The sequence below is a fragment of the Tachyglossus aculeatus genome, chromosome 5, assembly GCF_015852505.1.
Source record: "Tachyglossus aculeatus isolate mTacAcu1 chromosome 5, mTacAcu1.pri, whole genome shotgun sequence".
NCBI lineage: Eukaryota > Metazoa > Chordata > Mammalia > Monotremata > Tachyglossidae > Tachyglossus > Tachyglossus aculeatus.
In genome coordinates this window covers 54,730,306-54,752,893 of record NC_052070.1, presented here as the reverse complement: position 1 = coordinate 54,752,893, position 22,588 = coordinate 54,730,306, and the positions used below count along the sequence as shown (strand labels likewise).

General features: G+C 45.0%; 1 protein-coding gene across 1 annotated transcript in view; it reads left to right on the top strand.

Annotated features, from left to right (window-relative positions):
- Positions 1 to 22,588, top strand: part of FBXO42 (F-box protein 42) — a 114,423-nt gene that overhangs the window by 30,041 nt on the left and 61,794 nt on the right. The window contains exons 2-3 of the mRNA XM_038746416.1: positions 15,725 to 15,991; positions 19,530 to 19,646. Of these exons, the coding sequence (XP_038602344.1) occupies positions 15,742 to 15,991; positions 19,530 to 19,646 (367 nt within the window). The 5' untranslated portion in view covers positions 15,725 to 15,741. The remainder of the gene's footprint in view (positions 1 to 15,724; positions 15,992 to 19,529; positions 19,647 to 22,588) is intronic.

Here is a 22,588-nt window from a genome sequence, read left to right as displayed (position 1 = left end):
TGGGAGAAATGGCCTTTGTCCAACAGTCCCATGGTTGATATGATTTGTTGTCCACTGTAAAAGTTTACCAGAGTCTAACTCTATCGCGTAGAACGAGGAGAACTTTTTCTAGGCTGCATCGTTATGCCCGTTTTTTGGTGTTGGAGATCAGTAAATTAATAACTTGGGGGCATTTCCCATTTTGAAGAATAAATTGCGTGGGAGGCAGAGCTGGGAAGGATATTATCTTTGAAATGAGGGAATTAAAGTTATGATCTAGCAAAGTGGAATGATTCCAAGTCACTTTGTACTATTAAACCGTCAAATGCTGCAGGCTGTAATCCAGCATTGGCTGGGGTTGGTTGGGAGCCTTGGACGCGTCAGTCTCACACAATCCATTTGGATTTCTGGCAGTGGGAATTGAAAGTTATGGCTGAGTGACTTTGCTATACCTGCTAATTAGCATTCTGACAGAGTGTCTTAACAGTATGCGTACCAAGCTTGGCTTCATCAACCCAACTGCCTAAGACTCTTCATTACTGAACCCTGCTTTGTTCATTTTGATTATTATTATTTTTTTTTTAGGATTGCATGGCTGGTATGGTACAGTTTCCTGAAATGGAATTATTGGAACTTTTATTGGAGTCGCAAATTGTTAATGATTAACTTGAGGACTTTGCCTTTTTGCACCTCAGTTGTAATCTCCCAAGCGTATAGTACAGTGCTCTGCACATAGTATATGCTCAATAAATACCATTGATTGACTGAAGAGTAACACTGAGTGGCAGCGCTAGGGTGACTCTTGAAATTTGAGCATTGAAATGTTTTATATGTATAATAATTATGGTATTTAAATGTTTACTGTGTGCTAGGCATAGTGAAGTGACTTGCCCAAGGTCATACAGTAGAGCCGGCATTTGTATTTAGACACACACATAGTCCTGACTCTTATTTATCTGTATGTGGTTGATCTGTTCAGTTTCCTCCTGTTTCTGGGGAGCAGATATTAGAACAGTGCTTTGCACATAGTAAGCGCTTAATAAATACCGTCATTATTATTAATAATAATTGCGATATTTAAGTGCTTACTAATTGTCAGGCAGTGTACTAAGCTCTGGGTGGATACAAGCAAATCAGGTTGGACACAGTCCCTGTTCCACATGGGGCTTACAATCTTAATCCAATTTTCCTGATGAGGTAACTGAGGCTCAGAGAGGTAAAGTGACTTGCCCAAGGCCACACAGCAGACAGGTAGCCGGGATTACGCTATGCTGGATCCGGGGGGGGGTCCCTTTCTCCCGTTTGTCTGACACCTTCAAAGGTCCCGGGCCGGTTACAGGGCGGTTGAAGCATTCCCTCTGCTTCGAACTCCTCATCCCTTCCCGGCCTGGCAGCAGTTGTGGGAAAAGCAGGGGCTTGGCGGGAGGAGGGGTGGAACAGCTCTGGGATTCAGCTGTGTGGAAGCCGTGACAGCCCAGCAGCACAGTGATGAGGGGAGAGGGTTTTGAGATCTGTTTTTTGTTTTTTTTGTTTTTTTTTTTTTAAAGAAATTGTGCTAATGGATCCCTCCATTAGCAGAGATAATTGAGAACTCATTATATATACTTAAAAAGATTAGTAGAGCTTTCATTAATCCCCTTTCAACTGATGTCTCAAGAAGATGCATGAAGACCAAAAATAAGCATTATGCTTCAGAAGTAAATATACATTGAGTAATTTCATGCATAATGGAAACATCAAGCAATGAAATGCGTCGTTTCCCAGCCTTCTGTATTTAGCATCGTGAACTTTGGTGGAGTAAGGGGATTTATTCATATGTTGTAAATGCAGCCAAAAACTGGGACAAGAGAACTGAGTTCTAATGTGGGTCCACCAGGGGCCTGTTGTATGACTTGAGCAAATTCCTTATTATCGATATTATGGAAATAGTATTGATAATGATGTTATTAAGCATTTATGAGCCGGGCCCTGTGCTGAGCGTTAAGGTAGATACAAGAAAATCAGATTGCTCACAGCCTCTGCCCCACAGCAGAATAGGCATTTTGTTCCCATTTTTACAGGTGAGGAAACCGAGGCCCAGGGAAGTTAAGCAACTTGCCCAAGGTGACACACAGCAGGCCCAGCCCAGAGTAATAATAATGATGGCATTTGTTAAACACTTACTTTGTGCCAAGCACTGTTCTAAGTGCTGGAGGTGATGGAAGGTAATCAGGTTGTCCCACATGGGGCTCACCATCTTAATCCCCATTTTACAGATGAAGGTAATTGAGGCCCAGAGAAGTTAAGTGACTTGCCCAAAGTCCCACAGCTGACAAAAATAGACCCTGGATCTCCCTGTCTCCCCAGCCTGTGCTCTGTAGCGTTACCTGAGAAATACACGAAACTCTTTAGGGGAGGGATGGAACAGCTAATAGCAGGTAATCCACAAAACGAAACCCAATCCAAGTCACTCCTTCATGCCCACTTACCCATTCTGTATTTATCCTACAGTGGACTAACACCTCCTTCCTTCCTTCATTCATTCAGTCATATTTATTGAGCGCTTACTGTGTGCAGAGCAGTGTACTAAGCGCTTGGGAAGTACAAATCGGCAGCATATAGAGACGGTCCCTCCCCCACAACAGGCTCACAGTCTAGAAGGGGGAGACAGAGAACAAAATCAGGAAACGGGCATCAATATAAATAAATGGAATTAGATGTATACACATCAAAGCAAGAGGCTTTGCATCTCACCTCGGGCTGAGGGGAGGAGGAAGATGCTAGTAACAAGGCGGCAGAACTAGAACCTAAGCCCCTTTGTGACTCGATAATAATTGTGGTATTGGTTAAGTGCTTTTATGTGCCGAACACCGTACTAAGCTCTGTGGTAGAGACAAGATAAAAGATAGTCGGGTTGGACACAGTCCCTGTCCCACATGGGGCTCACAGTTTTAATCCCATTTTACATATGAAGTAACAGAGGCTCAGAGAAGTGAAGTGACTTGCTCAAGGTCATACAGCTGACAAGTGGCAGAGCCAGGACTAGAACCCAGGTCCTTCTGACTCCCAAGCCCATGCTCTACCCACTAGGCCACCCTGCTTCTTCTCTCTAGTCTGAGAAGGACCAACGCTGTGCTCCAGCTCTGCAGCTCTGGAGCTCTCTACCCTGACCCCCCACCCTGAGGCTGACGCTTCACATTCTTTCCTGTCACAGCCTGGCAGAGAGGGGCACCGGCCAGCAGAAGAACTGCGATTTTGTTGCCCGGAAATGGGGCCAAAGTGCAGAACGGCCTCAAAGGACTCTCCCAGGGCCATCACCCCCCCTGACACTGAGGCACAGGAGCTCAGAGACAATCCAGCCCCCCCTGCTCCTGGCACCAAAAGCCATCCTCCAGCCACGGGCCAGAACCACCGCTCGGGAAAAGCAACAAAGGGAGGCCCCCCAGTCATTCATTTATTCATTCAATCCTATTTATTGAATGCTTAGTGTGCAAAGCACTGTACTAAGGAGGACACTACAACAATAAACAGACGCATTCCCTGCCCACAGAGAGTTTTCAATTAGCAGTAATCCACCGCCAGCCCTGTCAATCCCAGTTGCTTTTCCGATCCCCAAAGAGCCGTTTGTTTTTTCAGAGATAGCAGGTGCCTGCTGCCCACTGATGACCTCAGTTGTGGGTCAAAGCTTTGGTCGGGAGCTAAAGGATCTGCTCAAGACCTTCCCTCAGGTTTTGGGGTCAGGTAAACTGTAATGGGAGGGCCTGGTACTGCTTGGTGGAGCGGGGAAAATCTGCAAGAAGGATAATGAATGCAGGACCAATCAAGAGGCACTGGAGAGAGCTTTCTCCTTTTTAAGGTTCCTTGGCAATCTTTGGAAGAAATCCGAAATAGATAGGAAGTGAAAACTCGATCATCTTAGCAGTGCAAACTCTCCCAGCCATTACACGGTTGGGGTAATTACCTAGTTTTGTCCCTCCTTCTGGCATGGTTAAAATTAATTTGTCATTTTGTGTGCAGTTTGAGGCTTAAAATGAAATCTGTGGGAAAGGTCCCTTCAGAAAACGCACTTTCTTTACGTTTCTCTGTGTCTTGGTGTTTTCTTTGTCTTCTCCTCCTTGAAGAAGTAACTGTAGGTGGGACTTAGAAGACACTGACCTGTGCAGCAGAGTTACAACTCTTAATGTGTCTTTTCACATTTTACTTTTATCTAATATGGATTTTCTCCCTCTTGACTGTAAGCTCATCATGAGCGGGGGAATGTATCTACCAACTCAGTTGTGTTGTACCCTCCCAAGTGCTTTGTACAGTACTCTGCACAGAGTTCAAGAGAAGCAGTGTGGCTCAATGGAAAGAGCACGGGCTTTGGAGTCAGAGGTCATGGGTTCAAATCCCCGCTCCGCCAACTGTCAGCTGTGTGACTTTGGGCAAGTCACTTAACTTCTCTGTGCCTCCGTTACCTCATCTGTAAAATGAGGATTAAGGCTGTGAGCCCCCCGTGGGACAACCTGATCACCTTGTAACCTCCCCAGCGCTTAGAACAGTGCTTTGCACATAGTAAGTGCTTAATAAATGCCATTATTGTTATTATTATTAGTAAGCGCTCAATAAATGCCATTCATTGATTTTGCGTATGCATTTGGAGCTGTACCCTTTAAGCGCTTGATATTAACCCCACCCTCAGCCCCGCAGTACTTACGTACGTATCCGTAATGTCCTTCAAAATCTGTCTCCCCCTCTACACTGTAAGCTCCTGGTAGGCAGGAAACACGACTTCCAACTCTGTTGTATTATACTCTCCCAAGCGCTTAGTACAGTGTCCTGCACACAGCGAGCACTCTAAATATTCTTGATTGATTATTGATTTGGGACTCAAAACTGGTGATTCAAAGTGTGCTCCGTAGTAGGAGTTGGGATTTCCTTTTTGATTGGAATGTGGCCTCTATAGTGACAGACGAGCCTTGATCCGGTGACAAAGAGTTCGTGACAGAGGACTGGCGTTGAAGGAATTGATGGTAATGATAGTGGTTTGGGCAACGCTGCTTTCGCCTTCTCACCCTTTTCCAGCCTTGGGGGCACAGAGATGTGGTAGGAGAGAAGCAGGGGTGGGGGGCCTGGTGGAGGGAAGCAGTCTGAGAATCGCTTTGCACGAGAGAAAATGCAAGGCGTAAGGGAGGAGGTGGTCTTTGATTTTTGATTCCAAAGGCATTTCTTCTCCCTAAACCTTAGCTGCAGCCGAAGTTGTTACTATTTGAGCCCAAAGTGTATAATTTCTGCCTTCCCAAGGGTGTCCAGTTGGAACAAGTACTTACTAGGTCTTTCTCACTTTCTTCATTACCTTTCAGTAGGCAGTGTTGTGAAGTGATTTTTTTAAAAGCGATTTAAAAATAACCCCTAGATTCAAGAACCCACAGTGTCCTGGAAGGTAGCTTCGATAGAACGAAATGAAGTCTAGGTAGTTGGAATGCAGTGCGCCAGTCCTCTCTAAAAAATGAATTCTACATTGGAATGTCTTCAAGTCATTGATGTAGGTAGCAGCTTTAAATAATCACAAAGGCCAACTTAAGCAGGATGAATATGATACCATTTCATATATGTTTGTACATATTTATTACTCTATTTATTTATTTATTTTACTTGTACATATCCATTCTATTTATTTTATTTTGTTAGTATGTTTGGTTTTGTTCTCTGTCTCCCCCTTTTAGACTGTGAGCCCACTGTTGGGTAGGGACTGTCTCTATATGTTGCCAATTTGTACTTCCCAAGCGCTTAGTACAGTGCTCTGCACATAGTAAGCGCTCAATAAATACGATTGATGATGATGATGATGATTTCATGACGTTTCAGCAACAACGTAAGAAAGCAAGAGGAGAATATACGTATCCTGTTGTCAGATATTTTTCATTATCAATCAGTGGTCTTTATTGAGCGCTTCTCATGTGCAGAGCACTGTATTAAGCACTTGGGAGAGTACAGTGCAGCAGAGTTGGTAGACATGTTCCCTGCTCACAACAAGCTTACAGTCTAGTTTTCACTAATGCTTCCCACTCATTAGGAACCTTCAGTTCTCCAGAGGTGACCAGTTGAGCAGATCATGAATCCTGATTGCAGTCTCCACAGTCTGGCATACGCTGAGCTCCTTTGGAGACCACTATTTTAGGTGACTCTCTCCTACACCACTTAATCAGACCAGAGCAGTCTTTGCAGCCCTGCCATTTAAATGGCAGTAGGAGAATGGCAAGGAGAGGGGTTCAGAATAGCGTGACAGAATTTAGGGTGCTTTGTAGCTGGGAGAGGGGAAACTGCTTGCCTTTGAAGTTTCCAGCAGTCCTTTGAATGTCCGTCTCCGTATCTAGACCGTAAGCTCACGGTGGGCAGGGATCGTGTCTGCCAAGTCCGTTGTATTACACTCTCCCAAGTGCTTAATACAGTGCCCTGCACACAGTAAGTGCTTAATACCATTGATTGTTGTTTCGCTGTCACTCTGGTGACACATTTTGGGGGCAGTAAACAAGGATCACCTGAAACAATTGCAGATTTCAAGTTGTGCACACCACATTTCTCTTCCTATGAAAATGCTTACTTGCCGTACTCTCTGGTTTGGGCTGCTCCTCTCCCTTAATTCCTGTCAACCCTTGTGCCAGGAATATTCCTTAACTTGCATTTTTGATTTGGGATTCCTGATCTATTAGGTAATCTGGTCTTCAGAAGGATTTTCACCTTAGATCCCGCTAGCTGAGTCAGGTCAGAGGCAAGTAATTGGATTTAGTATAATGGGTCTTATAATGTAAATGCTTTTCTTGAATATTCCTCTAGCACTTTGCAAAAGTGCTTTATAGTCAATTTGTTGAGTTACGTTCATGCTTTATTAGCGTGCTAGGCTGGGGTTGGGTGCCACCTTTTATTCCCCTGGCTGCCTTGGACCCATTTTGGTGGGAAAAAAATTGCATGCTCTCTCATCCTTGAAAGCCCCACCCTCACAATAAAAGTATTTTTTCCCCCTTGGTTTCTCCTCCTTCCTTTATTCTTGTTTTCAAAATGTTTGTAAAATTGAGACTAGCCTAAATTAGTGTCCACTGGGAAAATAATTATTGCTGCCATAATAACTGTAGGTTGAATGTTGTCACATTCTCAAGAAACACTAACAGCTAAAAATGACAACGTATAATTGAAAATTCTATGGCTCTATGATTCTTGCTTTCTCTCACTCCTCTACATGCTGTAGTCCACCAAAAGGAAAGTTCTACTCAAATGGAGATGTCTGTGGTTCCTAACTTAGATTCTCAGAACCGATGGTTTGAATAAAATAGAAAAGATTACAGTTCAGTGGTTTTTGTTACTGCACTCTTCCTTCACCGTCTGTGAGTGGTGATTCAATTTGATTCCTTTCAGATGCCACGGGCCCCAAGGGGCTTTTCTGCCTCTGCAGCAGTACTTTCATTACAGCAGCTTTCACCAGCATTTGTCCAACAGTTGGATTAAGGACAACATTATACAATAATTTGAAATTGAGTAGCGTCACGCAGTTTGGGGCAATATCCCATTTTGTCATTGCCATGAATGAGAACCCTCAGTGGGCCACAAATTGGGATTTTATTGTTCAGCTACAATTGAGGTCTGTTAAAGCTGATGGATCTAGGAATTTAAGCAGCTAGCAGTTTGCGGATAGTAACAGCAGTTACGCCGCGTCGTTCTATTTTCAGTCTTCCTTTGTCAAAACATAGACTGTTTATAGACTGAGGCACCTCCGAGTTTTAAAAGCCTGTATGAACATAATTGAAGGTTTAAGCAGTCTGGGCTTTAAGGGAAATAGTGCTTTAGGCAAAAACGAGATATTTACCCCTTTCCTCCACAGAGAAGTGGCAGCCATCTCATAATACCCCAAATAAGTGCTTTCGACTCCAGAGTCTTTGAAGTCAATTGAAGCTTCCGAGAGACTACTGACAGTACTAAAAAGTACTTGAATTAGAGCACAGAGCGAGTTCCCAGAGCAAAGTCGCCACTAGGGTACCAAGGTGGTAGTGACTTTTAGACTGTGAGCCCACTGTTGGGTAGGGACTGTCTCTATATGTTGCCAACTTGTACTTCCCAAGCGCTTAGTACAGTGCTCTGCACACAGTAAGTGCTCAATAAATATGATTGATTGTTTGATTTCACCAGACGGTGGTTCTGATTTGCCGTATTGGTCTGTTGGTTGGCTAGTGGTTGCCTATGGAGTACTTACTGTCGGAGGCACTTGCCATTCAGCTCTACACTGGTATTGCCAAGACTTGTTAAATTTGGAAAATAGCAACACCAGAAGTTTATAGTCATTCCAAGGCCCTGCCTGAAGGCATTTATGTTCCAGACAGAGCAATAACTACCAAACCTGTACGATGGAGACAAGATTCACTGGAACCGACCAGGTCTCCTTCTTCTCTTCTCTCCTCTGTCCGGGTGTTTAGCTTAACCATTTAAAAAACTACCATCAGTTATGATGGGACACAAACTTGGTGTTCCACTTTCAAATCTTGGCCCCTCTCCGTGTCTGTTTTTTGTTGTTGTTGTTGTTCTTGTTTTTTTCATTTGATCAGTGCTGTGAGCTCCTCTTCAGCATTTAGTGAAAACCTACCATGTGCTAAGCACTATAACTTAAAGAATACCAGGCACAGTCTCCGTCTTTAAGGCACATTTATTCTGACAGGAGTGAGTGGTACTGATTTCTTATGTAGCCATTTAACCCTCTTCAGCGGTAGGGCCATCTTCCTTCTAGGCAATTTTCGGATAAGTGAGGTGCAGTCTTCTGGTTTTGGTTAGTGATCGAGCCCCAGTGGCACACAGTCCTCTTCAGCGGGATTGTGAGTTTTTTCGAAGATCTGTAGAAAGCTCATTGAGTCAGTTCTCAGCGTTTCCCCTTAGTGAGCCACCAAGCCCTTGAATCTGTGGTCATATAGCCAGGAGTGACATTGGCATGAAAGAAAGAAGCCTTGTTGACCAGATGGAGAATCAAGCGACTCCATCCACAAATCTGTGATTACAGTAATCGAGACTCAACAACTAAGCTCCTTTCTGAGAAGGCAGCACACGAGCTGGTAAGCAGAGGCAGAGGACACAAATGGTCATTTGATGAGACTCGTGAACTAACTCAAATTTTGTCAAGCCCCTGGCTTTCCTAAGAGGAGCGCTCACCTCCCTTATCTACTTACCTCTGTTTAAGTACAGAGGGGATAAGGGAGTACAGCTGAAAACAATGGAAGTAACTCGCAAGCACCTATTAGTGGCAGAGAACAGACTAGATCCCAAGTCTGCTCAATCCCTAGCCTGCCCTGGAGAAGAACTAATATGCGAGGAGCTGAAAGAAGCACCTGGGGTTGGGCTTTCCCAACCAGAGCTGTCAGAACAGTGGTGTGCTTTGTGTGGCGCGTGCAAAAAACAAAAACTGCGGGAAATACGTAGCTTAAAGCTGTAAAAATGCTTGCCTCTCCCCTGGGAAGTGGCTGTAATTTCATTACTGAATCATTGGCGTGAAAACGGACAGAAGTGCAAGTTTGTGCTGAGCATGTGATGACAGGGGAACTGTCTGAGCCCATCCCAATGTTCTCACACGAGCAGCCGGGCGTACGGCCAAATTACCAAAACATTTCCACTCAGGTGGAAAAAATAGCCCCTCGGGGGCATGGGGTCTGTTGGTTTTAAGATCATAGGAACTATTGATTAGTCTTTGAACCACACTACTGGTGGGATTGCCTTAATTAAGCATTGGGCCCTGCAAGATTGTGAGAACCTTTATTATCCTGATATTTATATAGTTTATAGCTCGAGGGGATCAGTTGGCAATCAAGTTCCACATTTCCCTGCTGCTCTTTTTTCCCCCCTTTCTTCCTCGCTGTGAGCAGGGTTGTGAGACACCCCATCTACCTCCCAAAGATTCTTCTCTGTTGAATAAACAAATATCCATGTGAATTTTAGCAAAAAGCATCTTATGGAATTAGCGTCTCCTCCCATCTGATAACTGGATCAATACTCTAGCTAGACAGTGGCGCGCCATCATTTTCGCATAGAGAATAGATTCACTGTAGCAAATAAGCCGCTGGAAAAAGTAAATCACTGCCAGAAATGCGTTAGTCATGACACAAAGGAACTGGATTGGAGTATCTCATTAGTTTCCCTAGAGTAGACTTGTTATTGTGGATTAAAATCAAGTTCTAAGCACTGCAGTGGCAGCTCTTCCATTTGGATGCTTAAAGGAGGGTGGAGTCATACCACAGGCTTCTATTTGTACCGAGTCCTAAGAAACGAATGCAGAGCTTTCCGAAATACTATGTTACATGGTACTTGTTCATTTTTGGATCCTGTATTAAGTTCTGGGAAAGGTCAGAAGAAGTAAAAATGCCGTTTTCGGTAAGAGGAAGGTGATTTGATTCTAGCAGTGGATATTTCCTAGACTTTTGGACATCTGTGACATTTGGACATCTGATATTCATCCCACTGCAACCCCAGGGCGCTTATGAACAAATCTTTAAACTATCTATTATAAATTATTTATTCATATCAATGTCTGTCTCCTCCTCTAGACCATAAACCCGTTATGGGCAGGAAACATTTCTGCTAATTCTGTTGTACTTGGGAGAGTATCTAGTACAATGCTCTGCATATAGTTAGCATTCAATAAATACCATTGATTGATTGACTTAGACAAGATAAATGAGATGACTGTGAGTGGCACTGGATTTATTTGTGGTATTTGTTAAGCGCTTACTGCATGCCAGGCACTGTACTAAGCGCTGGGATAAATACAAGCTAATCAGGTTGGACATGATCCATGTCCTAAATGGGACTCACAGTCTTCATCTCCATTTTATAGCCGAGGGAACGAGACACAGAGAAGCTAAGTGATTTGCTCAGTGCAGTAGGTATGTGGCGGAACCAGAATTAGAACCCAGGTCCGTATTCATTGAGTGGTTACTGTATGCAGAGCACTGTACTCAGGGCTTGAGAGAATATTATATAACATGCTGAAAAGTAGTGTGCCGTAGTGGAAAGAGCATGGGCCTGGGAGTTAGAGGATCTGGGATTTAATCCCAGCTCTGCCAGTTGTCTGCTGTGTGACCTTGGGTAAGTCACTTAACTTCTCTGTGCTTCAGTTTCCTCAACTGTGAAATGGGGATTAAATCCTGATCCCTACTTAGAATGTGAGCCTCATGTGGGGTAGGGACTGTGTCCAACCTGATAACTTGTATCTACCCCCAGCACTTAGAACAGTGCGTGACACGAAGTAAGTGCTTAATGAATACCATAAAAAAACCACACTCACACAATACAGTTGCTAGGCATATTCTCTGCCCACTAAAACTTAGTCGAAAGGGAGACAGATGGTAAAATTACTGACAGTTTTCAGTCAATCAATCAATAGTATTTATTGAACGCTTACTGTGTGCAGAACCATTGTACCGAGTGATTGGGCGAGTACCATGCAGTAGAGTTGGTAGACACGTTCCCTGCTCACAATGAGTCTAGAGGTCTGTCTGTACAGAAGTATGTAAGTACATAAGTGCTGTGGGGCTGGGGGGAATATCAAGTGCTTCAAGAGTAAAGACGCAAGTGCCTAGGTGGCACAGAGGAGTGGAAATTAGGCTTTAGTCAAACAAAGCCCCTTGGAAATGATGTGATTTTAATAAGGCTTTCAAGGTCAGGAGTGTGGCGATCTGTCCCATATGGAGGGGGAGGGAATTCGGGGCATGAGGGAAGACATGGGCAAGGGCGGTGGTGAGATAGATGAGATTGAGGTAGAGTGAGTAGGCTGGCATTAAATGAGCGAAGTGATTGGGCTGGATGGTAGTAGCGAAGCAGTGTGGCTCAGTGGAAAGACCCCGGGCTTGGGAGTCAGAAGTCATGGGTTCAAATTCTCCTCTGCCGCTTGTCAGCTGTGTGACTTTGGGCAAGTCACTTAACTTCTCTGTGCCAGTTCCCTCATCTGTAAAATGGGGATTAAGACTGTGAGCCCCACGTGGGGCAACCTGATCACCTCGTATCCTTCCCAGCGCTTAGAACAGTGCTTTGCACATAGTAAGTGCTTAACAAATGCCATTATTATTAGTAGTAGTAGTAGTAGGAAGTCAGCGAGGGACTAGGAGGGCTTGAGCTGATTGAGCACTGTAAAACTGATGGTAAGGAGTTTCTGTTCGATGAGGTAGATGGGCAACCAGTAGATACTTCCTCAGGAGTGGGGCGACATGTACTGTTTCATTTTGTTTTTAATGATCCTGTCAGCAGGGTGAAGTGAGGACTGAAGCAGGGTGGTCAGCAAGGAAGCCGATGCAGTAATCAAGGAAGGCTATGCTAAATGCTTAGATCAGCACAGTAGCTGTTTGGATGGAAAGGAAAGGGCGGATTTTGAGCGATGTTGTGAAGGTAGGGCCTACAGGAAGATTAGGTGACAGACAGAATAATGTGGGTTGGAAGCAGCATAGCCTAGTAGATAGAGCACGGGCTTGGGAGTCAGAAGGACCTGAGTTCTAATTCTGACTCTGCCGCTTGTTTGCTGTGTGACCTTGGACAAGTCACTTAACTTCTCTGTGCCTCAGTTACCTCATCTGGAAAGTGGGGATTAAGACTGAGCCTTGTGAGGGACCCAGTTATGTTGTATCTACCCTAGTGCTTAGAACAGTGCCTGGCATATATTAAGTGCTTAACAAATATCATTTAAAAAAGTGAGAGTGATGAGTTGAGGACAATGCCAAAGTTATGGTTTTGTGAGATAGGGAAGATGGGGTACTGTCTATGTTTATATTCTGTTTCTTTTGTCTGTCGTTTATTTTAATGTCACTCTTCCCCCAGTAGACTGTGAACTCCTTGTGGGAAGGGATTGAGTTTACCTACTTTGTACTTTCCCAAGCACTTACTACAGTGCTTTGCACACAGTAAGCACTCAATAAATACCATTGATTGATTGGTTCATTCATTCATTCAGTCATATTTATTGAGTGTTTGCTTTATGCAGAGCACCTTACTAAGCGCTTGGAAAGTACAATACAGCAACAGACACAATCCCTACTGGTTGGTTACGAAGAATCAAACCATTCGGGAGTGAATATTCTAGAAATCGATGACTTAAATATTCCTAGACGTAATAAGGTTTTTTCTAGCCCAAGGAAAATTATGTTTTACTGATTTTGGTAGTTTGCATCTTCCCTGTGTTCCGATGGCTTTTGGATGGGTGGAAAAGAGTCGAGACTGTGATCCTAGAAGTAGAAGGAAGTCAACAAGGATGGAGAAGAAAGGAAATGTAGTCAATCGAGCAAAGTGATCAGTTTGGGCTGTGCACTGTACTAAGCACTCGGGAGAGTGCAATACCATAGAGTTGGTTTACATGATTCCTGCCCTTGATGTCAAGCAGAGGGTTGGAGGCAGAATGGGAGCAATTTTACTGTCCATTAGAAAAAGACCCCTTGTTCCCCCTTCACCCTGGTGGTTACCGGCTCTCTGCTCTTCTATATTGAAATGGGAGCTGGAGTTAGGAGAAGTGGATAAGCTGAGGCTCAAGTACCTTTCCCATCTTTCCCAGGGACCACTCAAGCAAACAACGTGGCCTAGTTGAAAAAGCACGGACTTGGGAGTCAGAAGACCTGGGTTCTAATTCTGACAGCGCCAGTTACTTGTTGAGTAACTTTAACTTTACTTAAACAAGTAACGAGTTACTTGTTGAGTAACTTTAGGCAAGTCACTTTAACTTCTCTGTGGCTCAGTGTCCTCCTCTGTAAAATGGGAATTCAATTCCTGTTCTCTGTCCTACGTAGACCGTGAGCCCCATGTGGGACAGAGACTATGTCCAAGCTGATTACTTTGTGTCTATTCCAGTGCTTAGAACAGTGCTGGGTACGTAAGTGCTTAACAAATACCATAATAACAATGGTATCCTTTGAGCACTTACTGTGTATAGAGCACTGAACTTAGTTCTTAGGAGGGTACAATTCAACAGAGTTGGTAACCGGCCCAGTTCAGAGGAGATGATCAGAGGTCTGGTGGGATTTTCACTCAATCGTTAAAGTATCTGGTTCTTCTATAATAAGTGGAGCGGTAGGATGGGGCTCCTTTTGGTGGGATGGGATGTGGTGAAGTGAAGGAATCATCTCTCCTGGGAAGTGGGGAAGGACTCCCCCTCTGCCCACTTTGGGCCATGAGCCCCATGTGATTATCACATATCTACCCCAGCACTTAACACAGTGCTTTGCACAGATTAAGGGTTTAACAAATATTGCAGTCATTCTTATTGGGAAGAGCCATTGAACCCGTGGGCTGCTTATTAAATTGAAGCCCCCACCCCCTTAACCACCACTGCCTTTCCAGGGCCCAGGATTAGGCACCCTGCTCAGCAAGCTCTGTCCCTATGTGTCTCCCTCCACCTCCCCCAGGAGGCCTTCGAATTGCAGTTTCCCAAGGCGAATGAGAAAAGATTAGGGGGCCCGAGCCTCTCAGTGGGTTTTGTGGTTGTTGTAGCTTGTAGTTCCTCTGATGAAGATCACGAAAAGCCTTTAACACACCACGGCAGCCCAGATTTAGGGGGTAGAGCACAGCTGCTGCCTCTTAGGACTTATGTTGCTGTGTTTTCATGCTGTTTAATGGGAAAGAGCTACTCACCATGTCTCACCACCACGTGAGACCACCCGTGTATGTTAAGGTGGAAAGCGATACCTATTGCTGACCTTTCAAAGTGGTTGGATCTGGTTTCATTAAATAATCTTGATGACTCTGTCTCTTGGGGACATGGGGTGGAGTATTTTAGTATTAAAAGCAATCAAGCTTACAATGGCCGTGGCCCATTTATTCATCCATTAAAGTGTTAATATTTGAACACAGTTTGTGAGACAGAATGATTATCAGTTCCCATCCCTCCTTTTCTGGATGTTTTTGGGGCTCCTTATATAAGGCTCCACAATTTTTCTTCAACTTTCAAGTTTGAGTCATGGGCCGTAGCTCCCAGCCAAGAAAAACCCAAGAGCCTCGCAGCCTCGCCTACCAATAAACTCTTTAGTCTGAGAAAGTGCTGAAGCCTGGCTCTGGGCGTCTTTCTCCCACTGGGATGGGTTGGTTGGCTCTGTGCAGCCTTCAGTCAACAGAGGAAGGTACTGTATGAGAATCTGTCGGCGTATTTCAGATAAAGCAGTCATATTTATTGAGCTCTTACCATGGGCAGAGCTCTGTACTAAGCACTTGGAAGGGTACAGTATAGCAGAGTTGGTAGGCATGTTCCCTGCCCACAATGAGCTTACAGTCTAGAAGGAGATACAGATGTTACTGTAAATAAATTGTGGATATGTACATAAAGGTTGTGGGGTTGAGGGAGAGGTAAATAAAGGGTTCCAGTCTCAGTGTAAAAGTGATACAGAAGAGAGTGGGAGAAGAAGAAATGAGGGCTTAGTTTGGGAAGGCTTTTTGGAGGAGATATGCTTTTCATAAGGCTTTGAAGGTAGGGAGAGTGATCGTCCGTCGGATATGAAGAGGGTGGGAATTCCAGGCCAGAGGCAGGAGAGATGGGTGGAGGGTCGGCGACGAGACAGACGAGATCGACGTGCAGTGAGTAGGTTGACATTAGAGGAGCGAAGGAGGCTGAGAGTTTGAGCTGCACAAGACAAATCAGGTCTTTGCAAAGAGTGTGGGAAAGAGCTGACAAGCAGGTTTCGAAACAGCGGGCAGAAAGGAAAACACTGGCAGGTTGAGGTCATGTTTCAGAGCCTATTCAAAACCCTCTGGGTGCGTTTGCCTGACATTTCTCTCTTTTCTCTCGAAGCCACCAAGTGGAATGCCATGGCCAGCTCTTCGGACAGCGAAGATGATAGTTTCATGGCCGTGGACCAAGAAGAGGCGGTGGTGGAAGGAACGATGGAACAAGATGAGGAAGCCCACCCTGAATTGGAAGTTGAGGAGGCCATGTATAACAGATCCATGTCAGAGCTGCCCGAAGAAGTGCTGGAGTATATCCTGTCCTTTCTGTCACCGTACCAGGAACACAAAACCGCAGCCCTTGTGTGCAAGCAGTGGTATCGGCTTATTAAAGGTATACCTTGCTCTATTAAGAGCTTTTAGTCCCTTAATTGGAAAGATCGCCGTGTCCCATTTCATCCTGCCTTTTCTTCACCCTGCTGATATTAGAGAAGGTTCTTGAGACTCAACGTGCTTACAGAATTTGCCAGGAGAATGAGCCAAGTTGCCTGTCGTCCTCAAGCCCCCTTCCTAGTTCCTCCTGAGCACGGCTAAAACATTACAGGGTTAGTGTCACTTCTTCGGAATAAAGATCAGGTTTCCTTTTTCTGGGTGGTCCCCAGGTCGAGCTGATTAATGGCATGAATCTGGTAGAGGTGGTGTGAAACTAATAGTGGTACTGCTCGAGTGTGAACTCATTGCGGAGCCCTGAACTAAGCGCTTGGAACAGTTGAGTGGGGTTGGTAGAAATGCCCTCAAGTAGCTTCCAATCTAGTGGGGGGAGAGAGGCACTAAAATGGTTTCAGGTAGGAGGAAGCAATAGAGAATAAGGACATGTGCATGTGATGGGGAGTGCATTACCTGGTGTTTAGGTGATACAAGTGCTGAAGCAGCGTGTGTGTGTGTGTGAGAGAGAGAGAGAGAGAGACAGAGACAGCGTGGCTTAGTGGCAAGACAACAGGCTTGGTAGCAGAGGACATGGGTTCTAATCCCGGCTCCACTCCTTGTCTGCTGTGTGACCTTGGACAAGTCACTTCACTTCTCTGGGCCTCAGTTACCTCATATAGAACCGAGAGATGAATCATCTCCTGGGAGAAAGGTGAATTTAGAAGGGCCTTGAAGATGGGGAGAGCAGTGTTCTCCCAGATATGAAGGGGGAGGGAATTAAAGGCAGAAGAGGTTGGCGGCAAGAGAGACGAGAGTGAGGGACAGTGAGCAGGTTGGCTTGAGGCTATCCAAGGGTGAGACCTGGAGTTTAGTGGGGGAGCCGCGAGGGTGTGTAGAGGCGAAGGGAGCAGTTTGAGTGCCTTGCAGTTAGAGGTTTGGAGTTCCTACTTGATGCAGTGAGGGATGGACAGTGGGTTTGGAGATTTTGGAGGAGTGGGGACATGTATGCAAACTCTTGTTTTGGCCCTGGGCAGCAGAGTGAAGTATGGACTGGAAGTGGGGAGAAACTGGAAGCAGGGACTATAGTATTAAACAGGATATTTTCTGTCGCAGTTCGAGAATGTAAGAGGCATGTTCTTTCTGACCCCATCAGCATTCAGCATGGCACTGTCGTCTTATTTTTTTATGGTACTTGTTATCAATCAGTTAGTGATAGTTATTGAGTGCTTACAGTGTACAGAGCATTATACTCAGTGCTTGGGAAAGTATAGTAAAAGAGAGTTGGCAGACATGTTTTCTGTCCCAATTGGGTTAAGCACTTATGTGCCAGGTACAGAAGAGGTAAATTCTAATAATAATAATAATAATATCTGTGTTACTTGTTCAGCACTTACAAAGTGCCAAGCACTGTTCTAAGTACTGGGGTAGATACAAGTTAATTGGGTTGGACACAGTCCCTCTCCCTCATGGGGCTCACAGTCTAAGTCGGGGGAAACTCAAGTTCAGTCATCAAAAAACCCAAGTCCAGTCTAGTGGTTATTCATTAACCTTTTTTCCTCGTTCCTTCCTGATCAAGATATTTGCATGTTTCATTGTACAGTAGTTTCAGTTTGTAGAAAAGGAGAAGATAATTGCTTTACTCCTGGATTTTACCTTAAATTGTGATATTTTGTGAAAATACCCAGTTTGATCTTTCAGGGATTGGGGCATGCCAAGTGAATTAACCTTGGATCAAGGTTAACCTTCTATCAATCAGTGGTATTTATTGAGCACTTGTGTGCCGAACACTGTACTAAATGCTTGGGAAGGTACAGTACCATAAAGTTGATAGACATAATCCCTGCCCTCAAGGAGTGTAAAGTCCAGTGGGGATCTAGAGGATTGTCACATATGAAGCTGGTGCTTTTTTTTCAAGAATAGTGCAGCAAATATCATGAAAGTTTTTATTGCAGGCAAGTGGTCAGAATTGGACAATGTAAAAAAAAGTATTACAATAAGATTATAATAATGATTGTGGCAACTGATTAGCAATGAGTTAGTGCCAAGTACTGTTCAAAGCACTAGGATAGATACAAGGTAATGAGGCCGGACACACTCCATGGCCCCCTTGGGGCTTGCAGTCTAAGTAAGAAGGAGAACAGGTATTCAAACCCCATTTTTGCAGATGAGGAAACTGAGGGATAGAGAAGTTAAGCGACTTGCTCTAGGTCTTACCGCAGGATAGAGGCAGAGCCAAGATTCAAACCCAAGACCTCTGACTCCCAAGCCTGTGCTCATTCCACTGTGCCACACACTGTTTTCTCGACTGTGAGTCAAATATATTCTCCAGGTCAAAGCTAGCCAGCCAAGGCTCCCAGCGTTATTCTGAATAACTGAAGACTGGCTGGGTTGAAACTTTGTGGGTGGCCCTCTGTGTCTGGCAACTGCCAGGAGTTGAGGCTGGCATGCACTTACCTGCTCTGGGTGATTTAGGTCACTTAGTTAATAGGTACAGGAGGAGGGGGTTGCCTCAGAAAGGCTTTGAAACACCGTGTCTCCCCCAGAAGGAATGTGGGAAACGGTGGGAGAGGAGCCATGGGGTAGCAGCCACTGGCTCAGGGAAAACGTGCAAATTCACTCGGGTGTTTTATTTGGTATCCCTGCCATTTCAGTAGTTTTTTTCACAGAAGAGGAGAGTTTTAATAACAACAACTATGGTACTTGTTCAGCGTTTACGAAGTGCCAAGCACTGTTCTAAGTACTGGGGTAATTACAAGTTAATGGGGTTGAACACAGTCCCTGTCCCCCATGGGGCTCACAGTGTAAGTAGGAGGCAGTAGGATTTAATCCCCATTTTACAGATGAGGTAACTGAGGCACAGAAAAGTGACTTGCCCAAGGGCACATGACAGACAGGTGGCAGAGCTGGGATTAGAACCCAGGCCCTCTGATTCCTGGGCCCAGACTCTCCTCACCAGGCTACAGCTAAAATTCCCGAAAGGTTCTTGGGTTGTGATGGTTTTTTCCCCCTCTGTCAGTGTTTGAGTCTGCAGACTGGGATTCTGGTTAGAGCTCCTTGCTGCTTCTCTGCAGCTCACTGTATGTTTTGCAAATTCAGCGTTAACCCACTGACTATTCCACCAGACTATTGCATGGCAAAGGATCAGAGGAGCTTGGACTAGAAGCCATCGGCAGAATCCATCTGGCCTTAGACCATACTTCTCCCGAGTCAGTCCAGAGAGGTCATTGTCACGAATCATAGCTGGCGTCAGGGATTTCCCAGCCTCCCTTTACTCAGCTCTTTGACATTCTCGACACCAAATTAAAAGCGCTTTTGCGGCCCTCGAGTAGGAGATGGAGAAATGCGGGTCACCGCGGGTACCAGCCTCTCCATCCCCTCCGTCATTCAGCGTCCTCCTGTCAGGGTTAGAGAACCCAGGTTTCTTCAACATTATTTAACAGCCCCTTTGGTGTGCTTTCTTAGTGATGCTGTGGACATGCTAAAGTACTGTGCTGCTCTTTCTTTAGGCGTGGCCCATCAGTGTTACCATGGCTTTATTAAGGCCGTCCAGGAAGGAAACATACAGTGGGAGAGTCGCACCTACCCCTATCCTGGAACCCCAATCACCCAGCGGTTCTCACACAGTAAGTACCTGCCCAGTAAGCTGAACCCAGCCCTGCCTGGGGGAGTCATTCGGGGTCCCACATTTTCATATAAGCCTCTTGGGAGTCGTCTGTTTTGTCTGGCTTGATGGTGAGCATTGTTTGAAGCCGAACTATATCATGTGGTATTTATATTGACAGTCAGAGGAGTAGATGCTCAATTACTTTTCTGGAGCATTACTCAATTTTATTTGGCTAAGTTTAGGAGGGAGATACACAGATGAGTTAGCCGTACAAACGTAATGTATAATAAATACCAATGTATTTGTGTGACTGTAGTGTTTCTGGTTATTTTTCGAGATCGGATCAAGCAGTCATATTTATTGAGCGCTTACTATGTGCAGAGCACTGTACTAAGTGCTTGCCATCATTCACCCCAGGGTCCAGATGCCCACAGGATTTTCGGCCGGAGTGGGGACTCCGTTGGGGTTCCATGCTAGTGCACCCCGAGATTGTCCCCGCAGTTTGCCACCATCAGTTTGCTGTTAGATTTGGAAACCCCTTTAAAGGCATGGGAAGGATTAAAACAGTGCTTGGCGCAGAGTTAGTGCTTAACAAATGCAGTAATAGGTAATTATTGCTTTTAAGGATTAATCATTCCGCTCTCTAGTCCTGCTTTCTAGGGTCTGGCTGCTGAGGTTTGCAGGAATGGCAAATCCCCCTCCTCCACTGAGACAGCAGTCACCTTTCTGAAGGAGGGAGTGACACACATTCAGATCGCTCAGGAACTCACTTTAGTTATATACAAAGACAACTAGAATTTATTTGGTTAAAGATTTCAACAGCACAGTAGGTTATGATAATAATAGATGATTGATTGGGGCTTACTATGTGCAGAGCACCAAACTTAGCACCGGAGAAGCTAGGAGATAATCAGGTCGGACACTGTCCCCGACCCACATGGGGCTCACAGTCTGAGTAGGAGGGACAGCAGGTAACTAATCCCCGTTTTGCAATGAAACACTGAGGCACAGAGAAGTTAAGTGGCTAGCCCGTGGTCACACAGCCGATGAGTGGTGAGCTGAGATTAGAGCCTTAGTCTCCTGATTTCCAGGCCCAAGTCCTTTCCACCAAGCTATGCTGCTTCTCAACAATCTTAAAGTAGGTGTAGGAATAACCACCGCCTCCACCCCCCAGCTCTGATCTAGTACAGGTTCCTGATTTAAATCCAGGGTTACCGCCTCCAGCCCACCACTGAAACACTGCTGTACTTCCCTTAGCAGTTCTTCTGTGGGCTCGCCATGCCCACGTCCCCTTCCCTAGAGTTCTACCCACAGAAAACCTGCCTTCTGCCAACACCTGGCCTGGCAGGGGCTGATTCTCATGGCAGGGGTGATTCTCACACCTCCTCACTGTGCCTCGTTCTCACCTGGCATCGACCCCTGGTCCACGTCCTTCCTCTGGCCTGGAATGCCCTCCCTCCACACATCCGCCAAACTAGCTCTCTTCCTCCCTTCGAAGCTCTATTGAGAGCTCACCTCCTCCATGAGGCCTTCCCAGACCGAACCCTCACCCCAATTTTTCTTTTCCTCCTCCCCTCCCCATCGCCCCACCTCCCTCTGCCCTACCCCCTTCCCTCCCCACAGCACTTGTATATATTTGTACATATTTATTACTCTATTTTATTTGTACATATTTACTATATTTATTTTATTAATGATGTATACATACCTATAACTCTATTCTGATGGTATTGACACCTGTCTACTTGCTTTGTTTTGTTGTCTGTCTCCCCCTTCTAGACTGTGAGCCCATTGTTGGGTAGGGGCTGTCTCTGTATGTTGCTGACTTGTACTTCCCAAGGCTTAGTCCAGTGCTCTGCACACAGTGAGCGCTCAATATATACAATTGAATGAATGAATGAAATTCTCCTCCTGGCTCGGACCCCTTCTACTTTCCTAGCCGCCTCCTCCTTGCCCAGTTCCTCCCCTTGTAATTGTAAAGCAGCTTTCCCCGGACTGTCCCTGTAGCCTGTCCATATTCATGGTTTTTCTTCGTTTCCTTTGTGTAACACTGTTGTAAGCACATTTGTGTAACCTAATTTAGTGTTTTTCCTGTACTTGATGAACTTGGAATTGGCGCTTGAATTTTGATTATATGGAAACTTTAAGTTTTTATCTTTTTCAGGAAATGGAACTGTCTATTTTTAGTGACTATCTTACCAAAATAACTCCTTCAAACTTTGATATGGAACTAAAAGGCTAAATCAATACTGTTATCCTTTTTTGCAGTCTGGAAAGTTGGCGGTGGGGGTGGGTGGGTGTGAAGCATTGACTTTCTGTATGACTTTCAAATTGTAAACCTTTTAGGGCCTTTGTAATCAACCATATATTGGTATTCATCTACATAGGGGAATCACGAAGCTTAATTACCATAAACTTAGTGCTACACTATTTTAAAGTATTTACACTGGGTGCTTGTAGGGCTTCTGGGCAAATGGGTTGTTGAAGTCACACAAATGGCCTCTGTTTTTTTGTTTTGTTTTAATGGTAGTTAAGCACTTGCTATATGCCAGGCATTGTTCTAAGCTGGAGGAAGATACAAGCTAATCAGGTTGGACACAGTCCATGTCCCATCCTGGTCCTTCAGCTGTCAGGCCCGTGATCTCAAGCTGCTTCTCAAGTTATAGCATCTGTATCTTTCATAACCCAGTGAACCTGAAATTGGCACCCTTCGAAAGGTTGGTGAATTGAACTCATTGCTACTTTCCTTACCAACTTTCATTTTTGAAGCAAAGCTGAAAAACATACTGAGAACCTGAGAGAGAGTGAGAGAGTTTAAAAATGCACTAGGTTGTTTCCCAGCCCCATTCCTGGCCAGTTGGCGACTGATTTCCTCTGGGAACAGGGTTCCAGTTTAAATATGTAAATAAACTCTGAGTGTTAGGATATGGGACTCTTGGAATCGCAAATGATGCCTTGCCT